The sequence below is a fragment of the Guillardia theta genome (genome assembly GCF_000315625.1).
Source record: "Guillardia theta CCMP2712 unplaced genomic scaffold GUITHscaffold_50, whole genome shotgun sequence".
NCBI classification, from domain to species: Eukaryota; class Cryptophyceae; order Pyrenomonadales; family Geminigeraceae; genus Guillardia; species Guillardia theta.
Window position 1 is genome coordinate 183,552 of NW_005434624.1, and position 23,133 is coordinate 206,684.

General features: G+C 56.0%; 6 protein-coding genes across 6 annotated transcripts; 3 read left to right on the forward strand and 3 right to left on the reverse strand.

Annotated features, from left to right (window-relative positions):
- Positions 1-179: 179 nt before the first annotated feature.
- Positions 180-3,533, reverse strand: GUITHDRAFT_164022 (hypothetical protein; the record flags this gene model as incomplete). The annotated part of the gene is made up of 7 exons (XM_005829712.1): positions 180-363; positions 415-449; positions 495-1,531; positions 1,579-1,646; positions 1,702-1,737; positions 1,781-2,976; positions 3,026-3,533. 7 exons carry the CDS (start codon positions 3,531-3,533, stop codon positions 211-213), a joined length of 3,033 nt encoding a protein of 1,010 aa, XP_005829769.1. The 3' UTR covers positions 180-210.
- Positions 3,534-5,054: 1,521 nt separating this feature from the next.
- Positions 5,055-6,166, forward strand: GUITHDRAFT_153443 (hypothetical protein). Its single transcript, XM_005829713.1, has 5 exons — positions 5,055-5,446; positions 5,495-5,625; positions 5,684-5,757; positions 5,836-5,893; positions 5,942-6,166. The coding sequence occupies exons 1-5, from the start codon at positions 5,083-5,085 to the stop codon at positions 6,083-6,085; spliced, it is 771 nt and encodes a 256-aa protein (XP_005829770.1). The 5' UTR covers positions 5,055-5,082; the 3' UTR covers positions 6,086-6,166.
- A 1,731-nt stretch (positions 6,167-7,897) lies between these two features.
- GUITHDRAFT_73617 (hypothetical protein) lies at positions 7,898-9,502 on the forward strand (the record flags this gene model as incomplete). Its single annotated transcript, XM_005829714.1, has 9 exons — positions 7,898-8,467; positions 8,525-8,576; positions 8,636-8,722; positions 8,780-8,822; positions 8,942-8,985; positions 9,036-9,106; positions 9,156-9,209; positions 9,263-9,319; positions 9,437-9,502. 9 exons carry the CDS (start codon positions 7,898-7,900, stop codon positions 9,500-9,502), a joined length of 1,044 nt encoding a protein of 347 aa, XP_005829771.1.
- Positions 9,503-16,037: 6,535 nt separating this feature from the next.
- Positions 16,038-17,963, reverse strand: GUITHDRAFT_111161 (hypothetical protein; the record flags this gene model as incomplete). Its single annotated transcript, XM_005829715.1, has 11 exons — positions 16,038-16,120; positions 16,168-16,227; positions 16,285-16,347; positions 16,496-16,567; positions 16,858-16,914; positions 16,963-17,011; positions 17,157-17,224; positions 17,274-17,362; positions 17,496-17,595; positions 17,694-17,781; positions 17,832-17,963. The coding sequence occupies 11 exons, from the start codon at positions 17,961-17,963 to the stop codon at positions 16,038-16,040; spliced, it is 861 nt and encodes a 286-aa protein (XP_005829772.1).
- Positions 17,964-18,438: 475 nt separating this feature from the next.
- GUITHDRAFT_87954 (hypothetical protein) lies at positions 18,439-20,506 on the forward strand. Its single transcript, XM_005829716.1, has 6 exons — positions 18,439-18,897; positions 18,948-19,003; positions 19,056-19,128; positions 19,181-19,939; positions 19,988-20,156; positions 20,205-20,506. The coding sequence occupies exons 1-6, from the start codon at positions 18,823-18,825 to the stop codon at positions 20,285-20,287; spliced, it is 1,215 nt and encodes a 404-aa protein (XP_005829773.1). The 5' UTR covers positions 18,439-18,822; the 3' UTR covers positions 20,288-20,506.
- GUITHDRAFT_111163 (hypothetical protein) lies at positions 20,499-22,356 on the reverse strand (the record flags this gene model as incomplete). Its single annotated transcript, XM_005829717.1, has 3 exons — positions 20,499-22,144; positions 22,191-22,249; positions 22,325-22,356. The coding sequence occupies 3 exons, from the start codon at positions 22,354-22,356 to the stop codon at positions 20,499-20,501; spliced, it is 1,737 nt and encodes a 578-aa protein (XP_005829774.1).
- Positions 22,357-23,133: the final 777 nt, after the last annotated feature.

Here is a 23,133-nt window from a genome sequence, read left to right on the forward strand (position 1 = left end):
AGACCCCCACACTCCCGGCCTTGTATTCTAACTTCATCACAAGCTAGCATTGTGCCCGAAAATGCATCAACGCCAAGTTGAATGAATCCTGCTGACTTCACATGTGAACACGTCGGGTGTACGGAGGGGAGGGTTCATAGGAGGCATCTTTGAGATGTTATTTCAACGCATCTTGTCTTCAACAACACATTTCAACTTGATCCCGCATGCTCAGCCGTGCACCGTTGACGAGCTTCTCGTGAGTCCTTCCCATCCTATTCTCAGCAGATACGAAGGCATCCAGGCGCCCATCTGAATGCTGGCGATCAACTTCGTCACGAAGTCTTTGGCTGATTCCATGCAGTCCATCGGCAAGGAGAACAGCTGCATCATCAACATCAGACGGCAACTCGAGCACGAGACCATCGGCTTCACCTGGGTGCGGTCGTACCCCGGGGTCATCGCCCCCCCTGCCAACAACTTCAGCTCAACTGGAGAGGGAGGGCAGCCAGTACATTTGATGTTCCTTTCAATCTTGTACAGCAGCTTGCGTAGCAGGTCGGGTTTGTTCTGCCTAGTCGCCTGTATCACATCGTCTGCCATCTTTTCCAACACTGCCCTGCTGAGATTCCTGGAGAAGAACGTCTGCAAGGAGCCAACTGTCAGGGATGACACAAGGGATGAAAGGCCGTGGCCCGAGACCTTCTTCAGTCCGTACACAAGAAACTGGGTGAGCAAGATTATGTCTCTCTCAGTAGAGTCTCTTCCCTTGCACCCCTTCTGGTCGTCCTCAAAGATCCTGCACCGCTCCAGTATGAAGTTGACATCTATCGCGCCCTGCTGAGACAAATGTTGTCCATAGTGAGCATGATCAGCAGAGGCAGCAGCGGGGGAGCTTGTTTGACCCCTGTTCCAACTCTCATCTTCACCCACATCCCTAGACGCGTTCAGCTTCATTTCATCCTCGAGCTCTACTTTGATAGAGCTTCCCTTGGCAAGGCCCGCCTCCTGCTCCGACCTCTTTCTCTTCTTGCTCGAGGCGGTGCCGTGCTTGCCAGGCATCGCTGTCGGTGTGGAGCATTTGGGGTCGCCCTCCTCCATCTCATCCTCTTCTGGGAAGAAAGTCACGGTGATATCCTGAGCAGCATCCAAGTCAGCCCAACGACCAAGACTAGCTGCCCGAGCTACCTCATCGGCTGCCCGACTTCGATCGAGCTTCTTGGCGCTGGAGTACCCTTCAGATCTCCCAGGCTCTGTTGGTCTGATAGAGGCTCTAGAGACACTCTTGGAAGACTCGCGTTTCTTGGAAGATGATGATGGCAGAGAGTTTCTAGCCAACTCTTCCGCCTCCGGCACCTCCGGGAAGAGCCGTTTCCTCGAGGCGGACTTGGACGCTGCCTTAGCAGAGCCTCGATGGTGCTCGTCACCATCCTCCTTGGTTTTGATCGGAAGGAGTTTTCCATCTCGGTATTCGCACTTGAATGCCGCAAGGGCATCGCTGAGTGCCATGTTCATGGATTCAATCACTATGCCATCTAGTTGCGATGTCTGTCTGTTCGCATCAGGTCAGGAATGATCGATACCATCACTGAAGACAACCTCTTCGACCAATCCTCGATACTTTGGCAAACGTTGTTACACTCTACCTGAAGCGACAGACTGCCGTCCTGAAACAGCTTCTCGTCATGGAGGAGCATGATCAGGTCGAAAGCAGGTGGGTACCTTCGATCTCGATAGATGCAGAAATCCCCTTGTCGCCTACAAACATTATCAGCTTTCATCTAGGAGGTCTCTGACTTACCTCTCCGTCACGACCGCTGAATGTCACGGGCTTGCCCGCTAGTTTCTTTTCCATCTTCATCCATCGCTGCGAGGTGGGAGGGAGCGATCGCTCCCCGTTCTCACGGATCACGTCATGATAGGCCTTCGAATACGAACCCTCGTTGGTCTGGCGTTGGGTTTCAGCGTTGGAGGTAGCGGCTCCAACCCCATTCCCGCCTCCTTGGATGCTCCCTGCCATTCCGTTGAGCTGCTGTGCCGATCCCAGGGAAGGAGACAGCTGGTCGACGGGTCTAGCAACGGCTCGAAACGTACGAGCACTGGCCCTCCAAGATGAGAAGAAGATGTGATTCAACGTCGGCGGCCACCACGAACCTTCCCTCCCCTCAAACGTCATTGCCCTCTCCGCTCTCTTTCCTCCATCCTCCTGGAGAGGCGTCGCACCATTAGATAGATGATCGATATCGATAGTGTCTACGTGATTTGACGCTCTAGCATCCACTTTTTCTGAGTTTCGCTCGTCGTTCCCTGCGAGCTCCCGCTGTTTCTCACCTCGACTATGGTCATCAACAAACAGAGGTGATCTGGCAGACGACATCGCGCTCACGTCGACAAGCTTGAGGGGAGCGTGCCATCGACTGTAGGAGATCGAGCCTTTGACAACTTCGGAGACAGCCTCTCGTCCCAGTGCGGAATGCTTCTGCAGCAATTGAACGCACTGCGTCCATTTGTTCTCGCTCAATGGCCACAGCATGGGCAGAGTCTGTGCATCAAACCCGACGGTATACTTCAAGTCTCCAGATCCATCAATTATCACCTTGTGATGAGACAGTATCCGAAAAGTGGGCGACAATTTCGGGTAGCGAGAGGTCAGAAATTCCTTGAAGTCATGAATTTCCTCCTCTGAGGCAGTTGCCCAGTTGAGAAGCGTGCAAGCGTACCCTGACGCCGCTTCCTCGCTGATAAGAGATGACTGGCTGCTACCATTAGAGCGGAAGCAATCATCTTGTACAGGCTCATGGTTTGCACCCTCAACCTCCTCCCTTGGCTTCATTGGAGAGTGCTGTGCTGACAAAACTCTGTACCCGTTGTGCAGAGACAGCCTCACGTCTTCATTCGTCAGACCCAAATCTTGCACACGAAACAAGTCGGAGGAAGAGGCCCACTGAACTGTTCCAACTTTTGGTCCATGAACGAACTGGATCTGCACCGAGGTACCTAGGGAGGGAGTTGAGTCATTGGTTGGAACCTCGAAGCAACAGTGTACCTTCATGTTTCCGAATCTGCATCACGTCCGCATCAAAATAATGCTCTGTGTGGTCGTCCAAGTACAGAACTGCCAAGACATTGTCTCCCACGCTCAGAGCATGCTCTTTGTCCAGCCTCGTCGATCGTCTCCGTAAGCAGCAAGGGGCTTGCACCCATTGGCACTTTTCTCGAACCATAACGTTACAATCCAACCTCTCCATCCATGACAGATCTTGAACACGCAGTGAAGGACTGATTCCCTTGGAGCTCCTGGGTTGGATTCGCTCGATGAGCTTACCAAAGTAGCTCAAGAAGCCTTCATCAGGGACCTGGAAGACGTTAGGATCCCTTGTGACGAGGCACCGCCCTTGGTTGTCCATGTACAGCAAGACGACATCATGCCATGAACCGTCGTCACATAGCGCCTCGAACAGAAGGTCGTTGAGAGCATTGCTCCTAGGAGACTTCGATGGCTCTCTCAGACTCGAGAAGGTTCTCTTCTCAGCGCACTTCTTCTTCCTCAGCATTCTTCCCGAAGCTGCCGGCTGCGGAGCCCTCGGCAGGGGCACGGCGAACTCATGGTCCTTGATCTTAGCCAAAGAGTCGCTCTCGTTCACGCGCTGCTCAGCATTTGAGCTGCCCAGTCCGTCCATCTCTACGTCGCGGTTTCCTAGAGGGTCTTGGGACACAACGTGGAGGGTTGCCTGCCAATCACCTCCTCCTCCCCTCCCTCACGGCATGTGCAGCCATCATATCACGATCTCCTCTCTCTCTTCCTGGCACCTCACACCTCCTCTCTCCTCTCTCCTCCCTCTCCTCTCAGCCGCCGCCCTTGCATTGCCACCACCGCGTTCGCATGTTCCCGCCCAAAGGTGGTCAGACCGCCAAAGTATCCGAGGCTATCCGTGATAGTATCCGTGAGTATCCGCAAGCATCCGGATATCACTGGATCTCCAGCAAATCTCTATGCGGGGGCTGCTGTGCGCGTCGCCCCCGTTAGGCTGGTGGGGAGGGGGGGGAGGGGCGCCCCTCGTCTACTGCGACTGCCATGCTGGCATGTAGCATCAAGTGACCATGGGGGCTGGGTCGTCTGCACGCAAGCTGAAGGCGGAGAAGGCGGCGAGAGAGGAGGCAGAACGAAAGGCGTTGGCCGAGCTACAGTCACGACTGGATATGGAGAAGAAGATGCAGGAAGCGGCGGAGAGGTCGAGGAAGCTAGAGGAAGAGCTCGATGTGCTTCGAAGAGAGCTGGGTAAGATTAGACTGAATTCCCCCGGCAGCAGCTCTAGCCAGTCGTCTTGTCCGTGGACACCTTGCCGGTTGAAGAAGCAACTGACCGACCAGTTCGAGCTCAAGGAAGTAATTGTTCACCATGACGGAGAGAACTGTTACATACCCAACCACCCTGACTTCAGGTACGGCTCAGTACGGGATCATGTCGCGACAATGATCGCTTCTTTGCACTGTACTCTCGATCCCGAGATCATCAAAGCGAGGATGGAGTACTTCTTCTACCTGAACAGAAAGGAAAGGAATCCTTTCCATCCTCACCTGAACTACTGGAACGACATGGACTCGCTGGGTGTGCATCTGGAAGCTGTTGGGTCGAAGAAAGGAGCTGTCGACACCAAGCTGAAGTTGCGGCTGAACTTGTTGAGCCAAGAGGACGGGAGCAATAGGATAGTCGTGCTGATCACAGGGGACAAAGACTTTATAGCAGAGCTTCTGAATCTTGGGAAGTCAGGCTTCTATGTTGTGCTGGTGCATCGCAACAACATAACCTCGACGAGAGTGATTGAGGAATCTTGCCACGTTGCCTTCGACTGCTGGGAAAAGATTCTGGTGGCAAGTCATCCCCACCTTTCGATCCATCAGAACTTTGTCAGGGTGTCCCACGACAAGTCAAGGGCAGTCGTGATGGAAGCCAGCAGGTCGTTCGATAAAAGAGTCAGGGTCCGCTTGATACATGAGGAGGAGGAAGATCACTTCCTGTCCGTTATGGGGGCCACGGACGTTGTATCGACCTGCGAGCAACTGAAGCAGATAGCAGAAACCATCGTTGTGATGCGGTTTGACATGTCTCAGAGTGAGCGGAAGCATGTCGTTAGCCTCTGTCAAGACGAGCCGTGGAGGAGAAGGTTCGAGAAGTCCAACGCCGTGTGCATCGAGCTGCTGCACAAGGAAGCTAAAGTAGGAGAGACGAGTGAGAGTTTGGAGGAGACGGCGGCAGTCTCTGGCCTACAGTGCAACGTTGAGAGGGCAGTGAAGAAGCTGATGGCTCTGTCCAAGTCTGGCGAGCAGGAGCGGGGATCTAACGGCCATTCTCCAGCCACTGGTGAGTCTTCGGTGAGAAACAGGCGATCTCAGTCCAGAGAGGTCGAACTCGATGCTGACCAAGGGATGGAAGCTAACCCCACCCCCACCAAGTTGTTCAGCAAAGGTCTTGAACTGTCAGTTTCCTGTCTCGTTCACTGACTGTGCTGTTCAGATTCTCCTGTACTGGATATCAACGGGCTGTTTGACCCGAGCCGGATACGAAGGCTTCCTCCAGAGAAGGCTGACGGTCAAGACCCAGTGATCAAGAAAGAGATGCAGGTGCCGGCAAGCCTGATTGGCCCGGTACTCGTGATGAGGCTTTCGTGGGTCACATTTCGTATAGATGACTCGCCATGGGCAGGTGATAATAGGTAGAAAACACATGAAACTTCGCTCGTTAGAAGCTGGAACAGGGACAAGCATTTTTGTGCCCAGGTCAGTCTTGAGCTTTTTTGGTCTTACAGAGGGAAGTCAGGGACGGCATTGACACAATCGTTCGCTTGAATGGAGCAGGAAAGGAGATTGTGGCGAAGAGCTGCAGCGACTCGTCGTGTCGGGAGATCATGAAGAAGTAAGTGGCATATGATTCACGAGAAAGAATGGCTGATAGCTCTTCTAGCGAGTAGACAACGCCATCTCAATCATCAAGAATCTGGTCTTGACTGCGTGGAGTCGGAACTCACTGGGCTCACCTAGTAGCTCAAGCACTGAGGCTACCGTCGGCGGCGAGCATGCCGGAATGGCTCGAGTCATGCCGCATTGATGAGTGAGTCCGACTGAGCCTTCAGCAAGGGGCCTTATCATGACATTGCCTCCGATTGAATGAAAGTTTCAAGGGCCCGAGAGTCACCGCGTGCCGGCCGCCGGGACCGGGCCCGGTGCCCGGACGGCCGCCGTCACGGTCCGATCGGTACCGTACCGTGCCGTGAACGCCGTGACCGTCGTACGGCCGTGACCGGGCCCGGGGTGCAGTGCCGCGGCCGGCGGGCTAACTTCCCAGTGGTTCACTGAATGGTTCGGCCATCATCTGACTCTATCTGACTCTCGGCGAGTCGCGCGGCCTCAGTGCCGCCCCCGGGTTGAGGCGATGGTGTGCCTAACTGTAGTAAGCACGGTGCCGAGTCCCCGGTCCCGATCCGGCGTCGCCGGGCGAGGCCAGTGCGTCACGGTGCCAGGCTGGCAGGCCGCCCGGCCCGGCCGGCCCGGCCGGGCGGTGGCGGCGGGTCCGACCGTACGGTCCGATCCCGGAGTCCCCGGCCCTCCGAACTTCGGACAGGCTCGGCACCCGCCCGGGCCGCCCGGCCCAGTCTACCCCACCTTCCTAGCGAGTCTGGCTGGACTTGCCACCCCTACCCCTTCAGATCCCATCCGCTCTAGGGGAATCGCAGCAGTTGTCCCACCCCCACCGAACCAAAGTACCCCCTGAATTGACTCCCGCCCCCACCACCCCTGTGTCATTTTGTGCTATCGCCTCCACCCTCTGTGATCCAGCAAGGAAGCACTCAAATGCACCCCTGGTAATATACCCCTACCCCCAATTCTGGAATTCGGTACATAGTCTACCACCCTAGAGTTAAACTTTGTACAAATCCACCCACCCTTGCAAAATGTAACCTACCCCACTGTGTGTGAATATCAACCCAACACACCCAGGATTTTCCCCAAAGAGTACCCTACCTTTTCAACCCACTGCACTTCACGTCTGCGAAGTACCCCTTAATTTTCACCCTACCATATCTACTCTACTACCCCACCCACTGATCATGTCCAGAACTTGCAATCCGAATCTCAATGCAGCCTCCACTCCATTCTAGAAGCTCCTGCCGCCTGTTCCGCTCCTGTTTCCTTCTTGTCCACCATCCTCGACCAACCACCTTTCACCATCTTATGCTCGCACTTGTTTCCTCCTCCTGGGGTGCTTCATCGTTTTCCTCTCTCTCTCTCTCTCTTGCCGCCCAGCTGCTGCTCCGCTCCCTTGGGACCGTTCTCATGCCCCGCGATTTTGATTTCTTGCTCCTCGGTTTCTTTATTTGATGTATGCAAGGGCATTCAAATGCTGCAATTCATGCCAGTCGCAGTCTATCCCTTGCTCACGCCATGTATTCCTTGTCTTCTGAACACAGAACTAACATGTCTGATTTCTGTGCCTTTTTGGGATGAATTCCTCAAACAAAGTTTAGTCTCTTCCTGCTATCAAACGTTCATGTTGTATCTCTTTCATTTGTCACGTTCTTAAGCTGTCATCATCAGTTCTCCAGCCCACATCCATTTCTCATACTGCATGCAGGTGCACCTGTAGGTGCCGACTCCGAGCAAGCGTTAGAGGTCAGGAAGGGACAAGAGCCAATCGAAAGGAATCAAGAGAGAACGTCAGACGATGAAGCGCTCAGATGGGATTCTACTTGGCTTGCTACTGCAATGCTCTTCCGTGGCAGCATTCTTGTCGACTACACTGATGAAAACCTCTCCTTCCCCCCTCCTTCGTTCCTCCTTCCTATCTTCAAGATCCCAGAGCCTCGGACTCCCACAGATCGCCCCTGCCCGCAGTTTGAGAGCCAGCATGGACAAGCTGCAGATGAAGGATGAGCAGGCCCCGCAGACCCCGCAGAACTCGGAACGAGTCACTGTTCTCGGAGGAGGGAGCTTTGGACTGGCCATGGCCTCCATTCTCGGCAAGAAGAAGTACCCTGTCAAGATCTTGGTCCGCACGCAGGATGCAATGGACTCTATCAACATCCATCATCGCTCGTCGACCTACCTCAAGGACGTCACTCTCCCTGACTCCGTCACAGCAACCTGCGACAAGGAAGAAGCGTTGAAGGACGCCACCTTGATCATCCATGCTGTCCCCGTCCAGTACAGCCGCAAGTTCCTCAAGGAGATGGCCCCCTACGTTCCCAAGGACTGCCCCGTCATCTGCACCTCCAAGGGTATCGAGACTGGGACCCTGTGCCTCATGCAGGACATTCTGAGAGAGGAGCTGGGGGATTCCAGGGACTATGCGTTCCTTAGCGGACCCTCGTTTGCTCGGGAGATTGCCGTCGGGCTGGCGACAGCCGTCGTGGTAGCGAGTCAGTCGGACACACTTACCAACAGAGCGGCTGAGATCTTCGGGTGCGAGAACTTCCGTGTCTTCACTAGCAAGGTCTCTGACCCGAGCTGCTTCACCGCTACTTGACCTGCTGACTTCCTCTGCTCAAAGGACGTCATTGGCGTCGAGATTGGAGGAGCAGTGAAAAATGTGATCGCGATAGGTTATTGGCAGCGTTTCTGCATGCTTTCTTGCTGACTCGAGAAACTTTCTTGGCTGCAGCTGCTGGAATGTGCGAGGGCCTGGGGCTGGGAACGAACGCAGTTGCCGGCCTTGTAACGAGAGGATGCCTGGAAATGCAAACCCTGGGTAAGCTCGATGCGCCTTGGCAAGAGAAAGGGGTTTGAGAGAGTGTTTTTTTTTCAGCCCGAGCTGTTGGTGCGTCGCCTTCTACTCTGATGGGATTGAGGTGAGAGGATCGTTGTGAGAAGACTCTAATAGTATCCGCCATTATCCTTGCTCGTTGTTGACGATCCTCTCCTATGAACTTACCGACAAGATTACCCGAACGTTGACGTGGATTCTCAGTGGGGTTGGGGACACCTTCGGGACTTGCTTCGGGCCTCTCTCAAGTCGGTTGCACCTTGTAGCCTCTCCTCGATTAACGGATGGTCCTCAACAGGAAATCGTAACCTTGGCATCCGCCTGGGTCAGGGAGAGAAGTTGGAGGACATTCTCAGTAGCTCGACAGAGGTCAGTCGTTCTTGCAGTGACCAAGATCAACCAACATTTGCATGGGAAGGTGGCGGAGGGATACGCTACAGCGCTCTCCCTAGTGGAATTCCTTCTGACCAAGGTGCCACTAGCTCAACTTTCTCCTCCACTCTCCTGACTCAAACTACTTGCCAGATGCCCCGATCCTTCAGGATGGACCTCAAGTTTCCTATCTTGTTTGGCGTTGCAGAGGTCAACATATTCCTTTTCCTTCCATCCTCCTCAATTTCTCTTCACTTTCCCTCTTGTTTCCAGCATCCTTCTCAACCTAGCCTCATCCTCCTCGTTTCGCTGAAGTCTATGATTCAGGTGCTCAAGGGAGAGCGCAGCCCCCGCGAGGGTATGAAGGACCTCATGCTCATGCCGATCCGGTAGGCCTAATTCACTTCTTCCCCTTGTCCACGTTCTTCTCGCCTCTATTTCCCTCTTCCGATCGATTCAACCCTACTCTCCCTGCCTTCACTATCTCACGGCTGCGTTCAGCACCGAGATTTTCGATTACAGCTCCACTCCACGCATCCTCTTCCCCAAGGTGAGGACAGTGCTTGTCGACTCCTACCGCTCTGCCTGCTAACTTTCGAGCCAAGACCGTCAAGAAGAGGAGCGTTCGCAAGGTCCACTGGTGAGAGCTGATCTTATTCTGCTGTCCCTCACAACATGCAGAGTTGCAGCTGGCATGAAAGTACTCGTAGCTCCAAGACTGATTTCAACGTTGACCTCCCTCCCTCCACCGACACACTCCGACTATCTCCTCCCACACTGCGAACAGCTCGTCCTTGACTCCGCCTCCCTCAGTCAGTTGGACCCTGGACGGCGAGGAGCAGGCCCACTTGGGCTCCAAGGAAGTGGAGAGGAGAAGAGCGGATCCTGCTATCTTATGATTCCCGATGATCGTGTTTTGTACAAATCGTTTAATGGCACCCTGTGTGAGAAGGAGAGAGGGGCGGTTTCAGGGTGCGAGAGGAACATGGGAAGTTTCAGCCTCTGAGCAAGAAGTCACTGAGTGCTGCTGACCTCCTGGCGCGTGTCCTGCCGTCCTGTCCTCTCCGCTAGCTTCCTCCCCTCTGTTGCATGCTCACATGTGTACGTAGAGATCTTTTCAACGGCTTGTCAACCCCCTCAAACTTCAGTCAGTCAGTCAGTCAGTACCCCTTCAGTCAGTACCACTACCCCTTTTTTCGATCCATATCCACCTCCCCTCATCACCTCTTTGGCAGTACAGATTCTATAACCCCTACCCCGTGGAATAGAGGACCGTGGCGAGTTACTACCCTGCCTGATTGGACTACCCCACCCAGCAAGCATCCGATCTTTCTAACGTCGACATGGACGGCGACAGCACTGCAGGGATGGCGATGAAGCAAGGAGGAGGGGAGGAGAGAAGAGAGGAGAGGGAGGAGGAGAGAAGAGAGGAGAGGGAGGAGGAGAGAGGACAGGAGAGACTAGATGAGAAGGCGGAGGAGGAGAGAGGACAGGAGAGGCTAGAGGAGAGCGAGGATGAGAGGATAGGAGTGGTCGGAGGAGAGGAGGGAGGGGAGAAGAGGAGGGGAGAAGAGAGTGAAGGAGAGCAACGGTGGGCAGACAAAGTTTCCGAGAGAGCAAGCAAGGAGGCATCTGAAGTGCGATTCAGTGAATTTGAGCAACTGGCCGGGAAGACAGCTCCAGCAGAGAGCAGGGAGGAGAGGGACAAACCTGATGAGCAAACTCCAGCACGAACAGCACGGGTGCCTTTGGATGCATCAGCAGCTGAGGAGATGCTGGGAGAGGCTCTCAAGGCTCTGGAGGAGGCAGACGAGAGGGGGGAGGAGCCGAGCATCCCGTTCCTCCGAGAGCAGCTCGGGACTATCTGGGGATGCCTTGTGCAGGACAGGTCGACGGCCTCGAGCATAGGGGAGGAGGCGATGAAGGTGATCACTAGATCCATGAGGAAGCACTCTGAGGACAAGGAGCTCCAGCTGCTGGGCTGCAAGATCTTGAGGACCATGGCGACCACGCCGGAGCATCTGGTGAAGCTGCTGCGCATGGACACGATCAAGATCACTGTGAGCGTGCTCCGAAACTGGAACGTGATGGAGCTGCACGAGCTTGCCATCATCTTCCTTGCCGCAGCTGCAGGCTTGCGGGAGCTGAGGACGGAGATCTGGCAGGAGGGAGGAGTGAAGGCCGTTTACAACTCGATGACCAAGTTTGGGAGGAGGTTCGAGCTGCAAGATGCTGCCTTGTCGCTGCTTCTGCAGCTCGTGGAGGAGCAGAGCCTCCTATCCAAGATGGGGAGCAGCAAGGGATTCGCAGCCATCCTTGCAGCCATGGAGACCTGGAAAGAGGACGAGGGCATGCAGCAGTCCGGCGCTCGTGTCCTCGGGGCACTGTGCGCGGTAGACGAGTTCAGGCTGGCGATCGTCAAGAATGACGGGGCGGAAAGGATGCTCGAGGTTCTGTCATTGCACAAAAGCTCGCAGAGGACGATGACGGAGGCGATGAGGTGCCTGAAGAGCATGTGCATGAAGCAGGACGTGAGTCGCGGGAGGGTGGTGGAGGCGGGAGGGATCGATGGGGTCATGCGAGCGATGCGGGAGCACTTGTCATGCCAGGAGCTGCAGGAGGCCGGGCTGGTGGTGTTGTCAAGAATCTGCTCGCACAGCTCGAGGAACAGGAAGGAGCTGATGAGAAGGCAGGGAGCAGAGCTCGTGCTGGAGGTAATGAAAGGCCTTGAGGAGTCCCAGGCGGTGCTGGAGAAGTGCTGCAGGCTCATCGGCAACCTTGCGATCGAGGATGAGGGGAAGGAGGAGATTGCAGAGAAGGAGGGGATCGAGCTGCTGCTGTCTGGCCTTCGAAGGTTTCTCGCCTTCTCCTCCATGCAGGAGCAGGGGCTGGGCGCCGTTGTCAACATGCTGGCAAACAGCAGGAGGAACAAGCTGAGGATCGGAATCCTTGGAGGAGTCAGCGTGATCCTGTCGGCGATGACGGAGCATCGAGAGAGCAAGGGCGTACAGAAGCAGGGCTGCTGGGCGCTGAAGAACCTCTGTGGAGAGGAGAAGATCGAAGAGATGATCATGAGGGAGAAGGGGACGCGGATTCTGTTGGAAAGCATGAGGAAGTTTGCGGAGGAGAAGGACATCCAGGAGAAAGGTCTGAGCGCCTTGAGCTTCCTGGGGAGCCGGATGGAGGAGGAGGAGGAGGAGAACCAGGTGCTGGAGGTCGCCAAGGCAGACTTGCAAGCCTTCGAAGACGACGTTGCTGTGCTGCAGGTGACCTGCGAGGCTCTGCTTGCTATCTGCCGGACGGAGAGGACGAGAACGAAAGCGTGCGAGCTCGGAGTGCTCCTGCTCCTGGTGAAGGCGATGAATGAGCACAAGAGCAGCCCGTCCTTCTCCTCCTCGTCCTGCAGGCTCGTTGCTGGGCTGGCGAGGAGCGAGCAGCTGAGGGAGGTGGTGGGATCCCTGGCGGGGATCGAGGCGATCCTGGTGCACCTGCACCTGCACAGCGGTAACGCGCGGGTGCAGGAGGACGCTCTGCTTGCGCTGATGAGCGTGTGCTCGAACCATGAGGGAAACAAGACAAAGATGAACGAGGTAGGGGGGATGGAAGCTGTCCTCCAGGCCATCGCGTCCCACCTGCTGGAGGAGACGGTGCAGGCCGCGGGTTACGGTGCGCTGAGGAACTTGACATCGAAGCACGAAGGGAACCGGATGAAGGTGGCGGAGGGAGGAGGGATCGAGGCCATCGTGGCTGGGATGGGAGCACACGAGGGGTCGGAGGAGGTGCAGAAGCAGGCGTGCGCGGTGCTGTGGAACTTGTCGGTGAGCGCGAGGAGCAAGGAGCTGGTAGCGTCGTGCGGGGGGATCTTCATGATCTGCGAGGCGATCCGGAAGTTCCAGGGGAGCGAGCAGCTGCTAGAGGCAGCGTGCGGGGCGCTGGTGAACCTGTCGAGCGTCCCCAGCAACCGCACCAAGATCCTGAGGTGCGGGGGAGGAGAGTTGGTGCTGGAGACAGTAAGGAGGAGGGAGAGGGGGTCCGAGGTGAAGAGGCAGGGGTTCAAAGTGCTGGCGCTGCTGGGGGCGGAGGAAGAGTACAGGAGGAGCATGCGAAGCAGGGAGCTCGTGCAGTATTTCCATCAACAGCTGCAGGAGAGAAGCGCGTCAGGGGAGACGGAGGTCGCGCTGCTGAAAATTCTCCGTGCCATCTCGGAGCAAGGCAACGAGGACAAGGGGCCGAGCAAGGAGACAGGAGCAGGAGCAGGAGCAGGAGCAGGAGCAGGAGCAGGAGATAGGGGGCAGCAGGAGGAGCAGGAGCAGGATGTGGACAGGAAGGAGGTGCTAATAGGAGAGGGCATCCTGGTGACGTTGATAGCGTTTCTGCGGGGGAGGGAGGAGAAGCACTCGGTGCTGGTGGAGAGCTGCAGGATGCTGAATTTCCTTGCGGAGGGATCGAACTCGAACAGGCTGCGCATCAACGCGGCAGGAGGGTCTGAGGCCGTGCTGAGAGCGATCAAGACGCTGGAGGAGGACGAGGAGAGGAAAAGCTATGCTCAGATGGTGCTCTCCCTGCTGCGGGGTGAGGACAAGGAGAAGCTGGTCCCTCCCGGAAGGCAGAGGAGGAGAGGAGGAGAGAAGGAGAACGGGGAGGAGGATGAGGAGGAGGTCAAGACCTTTCAAGACCTGCTTGCCCCCGCCCATCGCTCCTCCTTCAACCTCGAGAGGGCGGGATGGAAGAAATATGAGTCGAGGAGAATGGGGAGGAGCTTCTGGTACAACAAGTTCCTCTCCCGCTCCTCTTGGGTCGAGCCCAACAGCTACTCCGGCTCGGTTATCAAGGAGGAACAACCAGCTCCCCCGCCCTCCCTCCCTCCCTCCTCCTCCTCCTCCTTCCGCCCCTTCTCCCGCGAGTGGATGGAGCGTCTAGAGCCAGCAGCCGACTGCGTCCTCTTCGACGACCTGGACGCCTGCTGGGTCCAGCGGCAGTCGCAGACGACGGGTAGGATCTTCTTCCAGGACCTCACAACGGGGGGGGTCACCTGGAAACCCCCAGCTCAGCGTCAGCTGACGGTGGGCAGCCTGTGGCAGCAGGTGGCCCCGTCCGCGTCCTCGCCGGACCTCAACGTGCGGAGCAAACTTGGGTTCTATTGTTCCTTCAAGTGCATCCCCAACCGAGTTCACAGCGGTGTGAGCATCGGGGTTGAGAGCAGGAGGGTCGTTCGCAGGGAGGACGGGGAGAAGGAGGAGAAGAGGAGGCAGGGGAGGGAGGAGGAGGAGGAGAGGGACGGGGAGGAGGAGGGGATCAGCGAGAAGGCGCTGCAGTGGTTGGCGCTGACAGACAAGAGAAACGAGTGTGCAGACATCAAGTACGAGGATGGGGACTCGAGGAAGCGTTTCTGCGGGGAGATTTGCCAAGGGAGGAGACACGGGCTCGGGGTGCTGGAGTTTGCAGACGGTGTGACGTACTACGGGCAGGTGAGGAGGAGAGGATGGTTGGGCAGGGGAAGTCGGCAAGCAGATTCTGCAATCTATTTCTCTGTGCTCCGATATTCTCATCTCTCTCTCTCTCTCTCTCTCTCCTCCTCCCTCCCTCCCTCCCTCCCTCCTCTCTCTCTCTCCTCTCTCTCTCCCTCCCTCCCTCCCTCCCTCCCTCCCTCTCTCTCTCCTCTCTCCCTCCCTCCCTCCCTCCCTCTCCCTTTCTCCCTCCCTTTCTCCTCCCCCTCCTCCTCCTCCTTATCCTCATCCTCATCCTCATCCTCCTCCTCATCCTCATCCTCATCCTCCTCCTCATCCCACCATGACTGCTCGCTCTTGCGCAGTAGGTTTGTGTCCTCCTCTCACTTTCTGTCAGTGGGTAAACGACAAGCCGAGCGGGTACGGGGTTGAAGTTTATCCGGAAGGAATCGTCTACAAGGGACAGTTTGTAGAGGACCTGCGGCACGGCAAGGGAATGATCATGGTAGGCGGAGGGGAGGAGGATGGGGAAGAGGGAAGGAGAGTGAGTGGAGAGTTGGAGAGGGGAGAGGGATAGGAGCAATGAACGTGCAAGAGGAGGAGGACGGAGGAGGAGCAGGGAGCGGGGAGTTACGGCGTGCACAGGGCGACGGCATAGAGTACAAGGGAGGCTGGAGCAACGGGAGGAGGAGCGGCAAGGGGAAAGAGACCATCAGTTTCTTCGGGAGGAGGGTGTACTGCCTGTCGGAGTTCTCCAATGGCAGCCTGATGAATCGCTGGGGAGTTTACGAGGAAGAGAGCAGGGAGAAGGAGGTAAGCAACGAGTGCCTTCCTCTCCCTCCTCCCTTCCTCTCCCACCCCAGTCCTCCCCATCCTCCCTCCTCCCCCTGCTCCACGTCCTCCCTCCTCCCCCCGCTCCACGTCCTCCCTCCTCTTTCTCTTCGATTCTCACACAGCTCCGTTGCTGTCTCTTGAGTTTCTTGCAGCTGGACAAGCACTTGGAGGGGTTCGATCTTCACATTCAGAAAGCAGAAATCAAGGTCGGTGAATAGAATGCCTTCCCCTGCCCTCCCTTGCCTTCCCCTCCCCTCTTCTCCTCCCGTGTCCCCCGCCCTTCTCTCTTCCTCCCTTCGAGCAACATTGTTTCCCTCCTCTCTCCTTCAACCGCTCCTTCTTCCCCTCCTCCTGGTTCTTCGCTCCCTCCCCTTCCCCCATCGCTCACTCGAGGTCTCAGGCGGAGCAAGCATGGTTCATATCCGAATCACTCAAGCAATTCATCAAGGAAACGTCGGCAGGGCGAGAAAAGAACGAGGCGGCTGACCTCGTTCCTCCTCCTCCTCGTTACTCTGCAAACCCTCCCCATTCTGCCTCCCCACAAACACCCTCTCCTCTCATCCTCCCCAGTCCTCTCGTCCTCCTCCTTCAGCTCCTCTTCCACAGGAGTAGCAGCAGCAGCAGCAGCAGCAGCAGCAGCCGGCTGATTATCTATGATCTTTGCAATGATCCTCATAGAGACGAGAAAGAACGACAGGAACCGCCTGAGCGAGCGAGAGAGACTCCGTGCCTGCAAGAATCTCGTCATCTCGTTCTGCTGCCTCCCCCTGCCCCTACCCTTCAGCTCATCATCATCATCACCACCACCACCATTATGGTCATCGTCATCACCGTCGTCTACTTGCTCATCATCACCATCGTCGTAATCATCATCACCACCACCACCATCATCACCATCATCACCACCATCATCAGCATCATCATCATCACCATTATGGTCATCGTCATCGCCGTCGTCTACTTGCTCATGCTCACCATCATCGTAATCACTGTCACCACCACCACCACCACCACCACCACCACCATCATCATCATCAGCATCATCATCATCATCATCATCATCATCATCATCATCATCCCTCCCTCGCTTCCTCGTCGTTCTCACCCCATCTGGAGCTCATCGGGATAGAGCAGACGCCGTCGGCGTCGAGGGCCTGTAACTCTCCAGGAAGAAACCCTGGCAAGATAAGATGGGTGAGGAGAGCGAAATGAGATCAGAAGGGGAGAGGAGGGAGAGGAAGGGGGAAGTGCTGCGGAGAGGAGGGAGAGGAAGGAGGAAGTGCTGCGGAGACGAGGGAGAGGAGGGAGGAAGTGCTGCGGAGACGAAGGAGGGGGTTCAGAGAGCAGAGTAACGAAGGAGGGAAGGAGCAAGATAAAGGAGGGGGCAGGAGGTACACGGGAGCAGGAGGAAGGAGAAAATGGAGGGAAATTGAACCATCGATTGAGCAGGATGTTCTTTGTCCTTACCAGTATCTTCCCTCCCAAACACAAGGCAGAGCCGCGACCCTGACGTCTCCGCCTCCCCTTCCATCTCAAACTTCAGGCCCAGCTCGGCAAACCATCAATCCTCACTTCTCATCTCCGCAAACATTCCTGATAGCTCGCCTGCCCCAAACAGCTTCTGCTGACTATGTCAGAAGCATCCCCCCTCCCCATCTTCTTCTCCTCCTCCTTCCCCTCTCCCTCCCCCTCCTCTCCCTCTCCCCCTTGCCCTCCTCTCCCTCGCCCTCGTGTTCCCCTCCTATTCATCCTCACCCCCCCCTCACCTTCATATCAGCAAGGACATCTCTTTCCTCTTCCGACGTCTCTGCCTCGGCTTCTTCCTCCTCCTCCGCTATCCTCGTCATCACGATCACGCAGTTGCCCTCTACTCAATACGTCACAAGGGAAGGGAAGAGGATCGACAGCAAGAGGCTGCTTGCCTCCTACTGCCTCCTCTAGCGTCTCGCACTCCCGCCATCTCAATCCGTTCCTGTCCACACCGTCATCACGAGCAACTCCTCTCCTCTCCTCTCCTCTCCTCTCCTCTCCTCCCCTCCCCTCCCCTCCCCTCCCTGTCCCTCCTCGCACCCCCAGCCCTTCTCTTCTGATTCATGTCTTGGTACCCGTATGTATGCTGCAGCGCTCCTCTCGACGCTCGGATGGCGGACTGCTGCAAGACGTTTGCTCGTGGTTGCACAAACGTGAGCTCTCCTACTTCGAACGCTGCCGAGCACGTGAGTAAGAGAAGGCGGAGGGAGGGGAGGGAGGGGGAAGGACGTCGACAGGGAGGAACACTACATAAAGTGTGAGGGGCGAGGTACCTGCACAGGCCCTTGCGACCATCCCGATGGTCACCGTGCGTTTGGTACCGAGGAGAACAACTTGAACATCGCTCAGAGCAGGCACCACCTGCGAGAGCTCAACGCCTCACGCCATGCCGAGAAACATGCGAGCAAGACCTCCTCAGCATCTTGCGATGCCATCCATGCTCGCAGCCGCATCCTCCTATCTTCGCCCGTAGATCGCTCCTGCTGCTTCGGTTTCTTCCGTACTTGCTTCACTTGCTCCTCGTTGTCAACAGTTTGCTGCATGCAAACCGAGATCCTCCTCCTGCATCCCAAGGCACCTCCCCTCCTTATCCTCCCCACAAACATTCCTGGTGCAGCCGAGTGGAAGCACAGCAGCGCATCCCAAGCGTCGCATCCTCTCCTCGTCGGCTGTCTCTCTCCCATGCTCAGCATTCGCTCACCCATCATACCTCTCACTTCCCCTACCGCCATGGCCAGCAGCAGGCCGACCGCCCCCCAAAGCCGCCCCGACATGGCCCCGATTTCTTGGTGCGACCCCTCATCCCTCCTCATTCAATTTACTGAGGCGGGCAGGGTAGACGGTAGGGCCAGGCGGCCGTTGTCTGGTGGTGGAAGGCCTTTTTGACAAGTTTTAGTCAAAAGCTTTTACTACGATAATTTACAGCGAGGCGGGTTGGATTAGAACATATTCAACGAAAGTTTTTTTCCGTTCGATACACAGATGGGCGGCAGTTTGAGAGTGCAGGGCAGGCGTGGACTAGCGGCTCGATGCCGAGAGGGAGAGGAAGAGGAGGAGGGAGGCGAGAGGAGAGGAAGAGACGAGGAGGAGGAGGAGAACCGAGGGATTGAGGCGACAAGGAGCTGCTGACCGTGCTGACGGACGGCGAAAAACCATATTCAGCCGTATCATACCTTGTATCATAACCTTCACTCGAAATCCCATCAGGTTGTCGATCAAGTCTCCCTGTCTGTTGTCAACGCAGCCTGGAAAGAAACTAGAGCAGAACACCTTGCAGGCTCAGCTAGTCGACGAGGAGCCTCAGGCTGCAGGCACGAGCCGTCAAGTTTCCTCCAAGTGTCACGCCCACGAGTTGACTGTGCCTGAGCTGAGCAGTCGAGTGTCGGCACGGAGTAGGAGGAGATGTCTGCGGAGCAACTAGACATGAATACGATCGAGCCCATCAGCACAGGAAAGAAGAGCATGTTCATAACGCAGGTAGCGAGACGAGGCGCCTGCCCTTGTGTCCGGGGCTGACTTGCTGGTAGAATGCCAACGTGACGAGCAAGCAGCACAAGACTGTCAAGCTGCCGAGGATTGAGAGGTGAGGGGCTGAATGTGATCCAACTGCCTTGGTCGTGACGCTTCTGCTGCAGCGCCAACAGGAGCATCGCCGACATGTCGCACCAGTCTTCTCAGAGCACTGAGCTGCTCAAGGCGAACCGAGAGGTTTGTGGCCTTGACCACGCATGCCAGGGGTGAAGTGACGGGGATGGAGCAGATGCAAGAGGTGCAGCAGCAGCTGGACCTGAAGAAGGCCGAGCATCACGAGAGGATGGCGAAGTGCAAGGAGAAGGAGGAGACTCTTGCCATCAAGGCGCAGAAGCTCAAGTCCGAGGAGGCCAAATTCCAACTGTTCCTCAAGGAGAACGATGCCAAGAGGAGCAGAGCGCTGAAACGAGCGCAAGACGAGGTGAACATCAGGAGGGGGAAGGAGAAGGAGGCGGAGGCCCTTGTGCTGGAGTGCCGCAACATCAACGACAAGCTGAACCTGGCAAGGTCGCGGCTGGACGAGCATCTGATCTATCAGACGTACCTGGAGAAGGTGGTCGAGCACAGCGAGGACTTCACGGAGGTCTCAGATATCCTGAAGCGCTACCAGACTCTAAGTGCCACCAACGACGACCTGCAGACGATGGTGCAGAAGAACATAGACGACACGGAGACGTACCGCCACCACCTCAGTCAGATGACCAAGCGGCTGCAGAACGAGGTTCTCGTCAAGAGCAGTGAGATTGCCGAGCACCAGGAGAGGCTGGAGAAGGCAAGGATAGAGACGGTGATCGCTGACTCCCACAAGGCGACGCGCGAGGACGAGGTCAAGGACGGGATCCGAGAGCTGGGAGAGTCGCAAATGGCCATCTTCAACCTCTTCAACAGGTGCAGAGCGACGCACATGGCAGACTCGCGTCCGAAGCAGGAGACCAAGGATCCTTTCCTTGCTCTGAGGTACATCGAGGAGCGGTTCAGGGACCTTGCGGTGAGTTCTTGTGCAACCTTGTGCTCTCCTCCCCTGACATGGCAGTAGATGATCGTCAAGGACGGATACGACCAGGGGGTCGTCGGCAAGGTGAAGGTGCGAGAGGCAGCGGTCGAAAAGCAGGCGGCACACCAGGCGGCCAACGCGCGATGGGGAGCGGCGGGACAACCAGCGACCAAGGCTGCGGGGAGGCCGAGCAAGAGGGCGGAAGGAGGAGGTGAAGACTTGCTTGTGCGTGAAGAAGTGATGACGAGCTTCCTTGCAGCCATGACCTCTCACGCTTCACAGAGCGGGTTCTTCGGAACGAACAGTGGTAGCACGCTCAAGTCTCAACCTCCACTACAATGATGACCTGGGCTACTGCATATTGGTTGAAGGCAACCGCATGTTGTTTGAAAACATCTTCATATTGTTTGAAGGCAACTGCATGTTGTTTCAAGGCAACTGCATGTTGTTTGAGGGCAACTACATGTTGTTTGATTGGTGGAGCAGATGTATCAAAGTCTTTTCTTTTTACACAACTACTAAAAACTGTAAAGATTACAAACAAAAAAAGTCTTCAGTCAAGAGGGTTCTCATTTACAACAAACGCTGCCATGAAGGCGGCCAGCGCAAATCCTGACACAACCGCAAAATGTCCTAGCCCGGTTGGAAAATGGGTGACGTGAGCGAGCGAGTTGAGAGTGTGGATCTCCGAGGCCGTTAGATGGTTGACCACGTGATCGACGATATGGCTGATCTTCATGTACACCTTTCCCCCATGCATGATGAGCGAAGACTTCTGATCCAGCGTGTTGAGCAAGTTCTCAGTGATGTCGTCGAACACTGCAACCTCAGCAGGATACTCCTCCTCCATCACTCGTCTCTGCACCAACGTCCTAGTCGCAGACTTGAAGAGCGTGTCGGTCGCGCATACCGGGTCTTTCATTACGTAGCGAGCAAGGGACCTGATGGTGCGCGAGGCAAGCGTGTGGGATCGCTTGAGCGATCTCTTTGGGCGCTGTCCAGAAGTCGCCTGCATGGCGGTCATGCCTTCCTGTCTTCGCAGCTCCTTGGCCTGTCCCCTCGTTATCCCTTCCTTGGCCTCCGCCTTCAGCTCCATCCTGTTCTCCGACTTGCTCTCGGCCGACTTGGTCGTCATGACCTTCTCCGCACCCACCAGCAGCAGGGTGGTGATCGTGAAGGGCTCCAGCATCTTGAGGGCTCCGACGGGTCTTCGCGCTCTGCTCTGCAGGGTGAAACTTTCATCCCTGATAGCCAAGGGAGAATGTACAAACTCGCTTCTCCGGAGCTGAGAGGGCATAGAGGCCTTCGATCGCATGCCGACGGCGGGGATCGAGCTGAAGGCCATGGAGAGGTGCATGGCGGAGAGGAGCACCAGGAGGCATCCGACAAACAAGTACTTGGACCAGTTTCTAGGAGCTCTGTCTTTGACGTCCACCTTCATGATCATCTCCCTTATGGACTTGTACCCCAGCGTGTTCTTGACAAACATGTTGCGAGACACCTGCCACAACAGCTGCTCGGCGACATGCGCGACGTCGAGACGGTCCGAGTTGGTTCCGCTCTCTATCAGCCTGACCTCGATCAACGTCTTGTCGCCCTTCTCCATCACGTGGTCAATCTGGATCCGGTCGGGATGAACTTCTAGAACGGCCGACAGGTCAAACTTGACTGCATGCTCGAACCAGTTCTGGTTGCCGTTGCCACAGGAATCCACCAGCGTCTGCTTCCTCTGGTTCAGCTCAAGACGGATCCAAACCTGCCGAACCCCCTGCACGCTGATCGGCGCCGTTCGGAAGCTCCTGGAGGAGAAATCAACCTGCTTCGGGGTGCCGACTAGGAAACCGCCCACGTTGTCCATCCTTGGCCTCATGTGTGTTGGAGAACAGAGAGGAGAATCGCTGCAGCTGGAGCTCTTGACGAGTTCCTCGTACGCCTTGTACTCCTCCCTGTTGGGCCTGCCAACGGGAGAGAATACTGTGTCCTTAGAAATGCTCTCCGAGTCAGCGCATGACTTCAGGTCGATGTTGGAGATGGACAGGGACATTCTCTTTCGTGTCAGGTGCATGCACCTCGCCTGTTCGGGCTCGTCGTTGCCATCCCCGCAGGAAAAGCTGCGGGAGAAATGTTCTCCAAACAAGTTCAACTTGCTAACAGACAGGTCGTGTGAGCTGACTTTCAAGCACTCAAGGCAGCTGCCGGCTGCAGATACAGTGAAAACTCCAGCATACACAAAAGTCGGTCTTACCTTTGCACATCTCCGATTTCCGGCCAAGAATGTTAGATCCTAGGTGGTGATTTTTTGACCTGAAGAATCAAAGATTCAGCAACTGAATCGTTTGCACGATCAAAAATTCTCCTCTTGGACTCCCAGCAAGAGACCTAATGGAAGTTGAATCGAGTCTCAAAGTCATATATGACGATACGACTCTAATTTCCCATCGCTCTACAATTCTACGCCTCATATCCTTCCTTAAACCATCCTAACAATCATCAGGCCGGACTGTGGCACGAACCCCACGTGCACTTCTTTTCTTCTCTTTCATTCGAGACGTTCAGCAGCTACTCAGGTCTCAATCTCCATCTCCATTCTCTCTCTCCATCCTCACATTTGATCTCGATCATGCCTTCATTGCCTCTTCCTCTCCTCCTCTCCCTCTCCTCGCCCCTTCCGCCATGCGTTCAGGCATTTTCGAATGGCTTCGAGTTGTGCTTTATTTTGGTCCCCTTTCTCCGGGTGTTCGCTGCCGACCTGACTACCCACCCTATCAGAAAATTAACCAGACGAAATTACCCACCCGTTTCCCACTCCCAGAAGGGTAGAAGACCCCTTCATATCCACCCCATCACCTCTGTTTGACCCACCCCTTTGCCCCTTCCTAGGAACAGTCTTTACCACACTGTGCTAAATAAGTTTCGCCAGCTGTCAACTTACCCCCACCCCTGTACCCCACCCCACGTAGCCTTCCATCGAACTTGAAGAAATTTGGATGATTCATTACCCCACCCTGCTTTTCCCTTCACTTTACTGTGCAGACTACCCATGATCTATCAATTTCCACCCCACCCCAACGTTAAAACTGACGTGTTCGGACCACTTCCGTAGTTCACGTGGGGGTGGAGGGGTACCTTCGAAGTTAATGTTCCACTGTCCCTTCCCGGCTGGTGTAGGGATACCCTCACCAAGGGAC

What these genes read in the sequence shown, in the direction of transcription:
- GUITHDRAFT_153443 (XM_005829713.1), top strand. Translation starts at nt 5,083, where the DNA reads ATGTCTCAGAGTGAGCGGAAGCATGTCGTTAGCCTCTGTCAAGACGAG. An exon ending in CGGCAAGCCTGATTGGCCCG is followed by an intron (nt 5,626 to 5,683) that starts GTACTCGTGATG and finishes CGCCATGGGCAG; the next exon opens with GTGATAATAGGTAGAAAACA. An exon ending in TGTCGGGAGATCATGAAGAA is followed by an intron (nt 5,894 to 5,941) that starts GTAAGTGGCATA and finishes TAGCTCTTCTAG; the next exon opens with CGAGTAGACAACGCCATCTC.
- GUITHDRAFT_87954 (XM_005829716.1), top strand. Translation starts at nt 18,823, where the DNA reads ATGTCTGCGGAGCAACTAGACATGAATACGATCGAGCCCATCAGCACA. An exon ending in AAGCTGCCGAGGATTGAGAG is followed by an intron (nt 19,004 to 19,055) that starts GTGAGGGGCTGA and finishes CTTCTGCTGCAG; the next exon opens with CGCCAACAGGAGCATCGCCG. An exon ending in CAAGAGGGCGGAAGGAGGAG is followed by an intron (nt 20,157 to 20,204) that starts GTGAAGACTTGC and finishes GCTTCCTTGCAG; the next exon opens with CCATGACCTCTCACGCTTCA.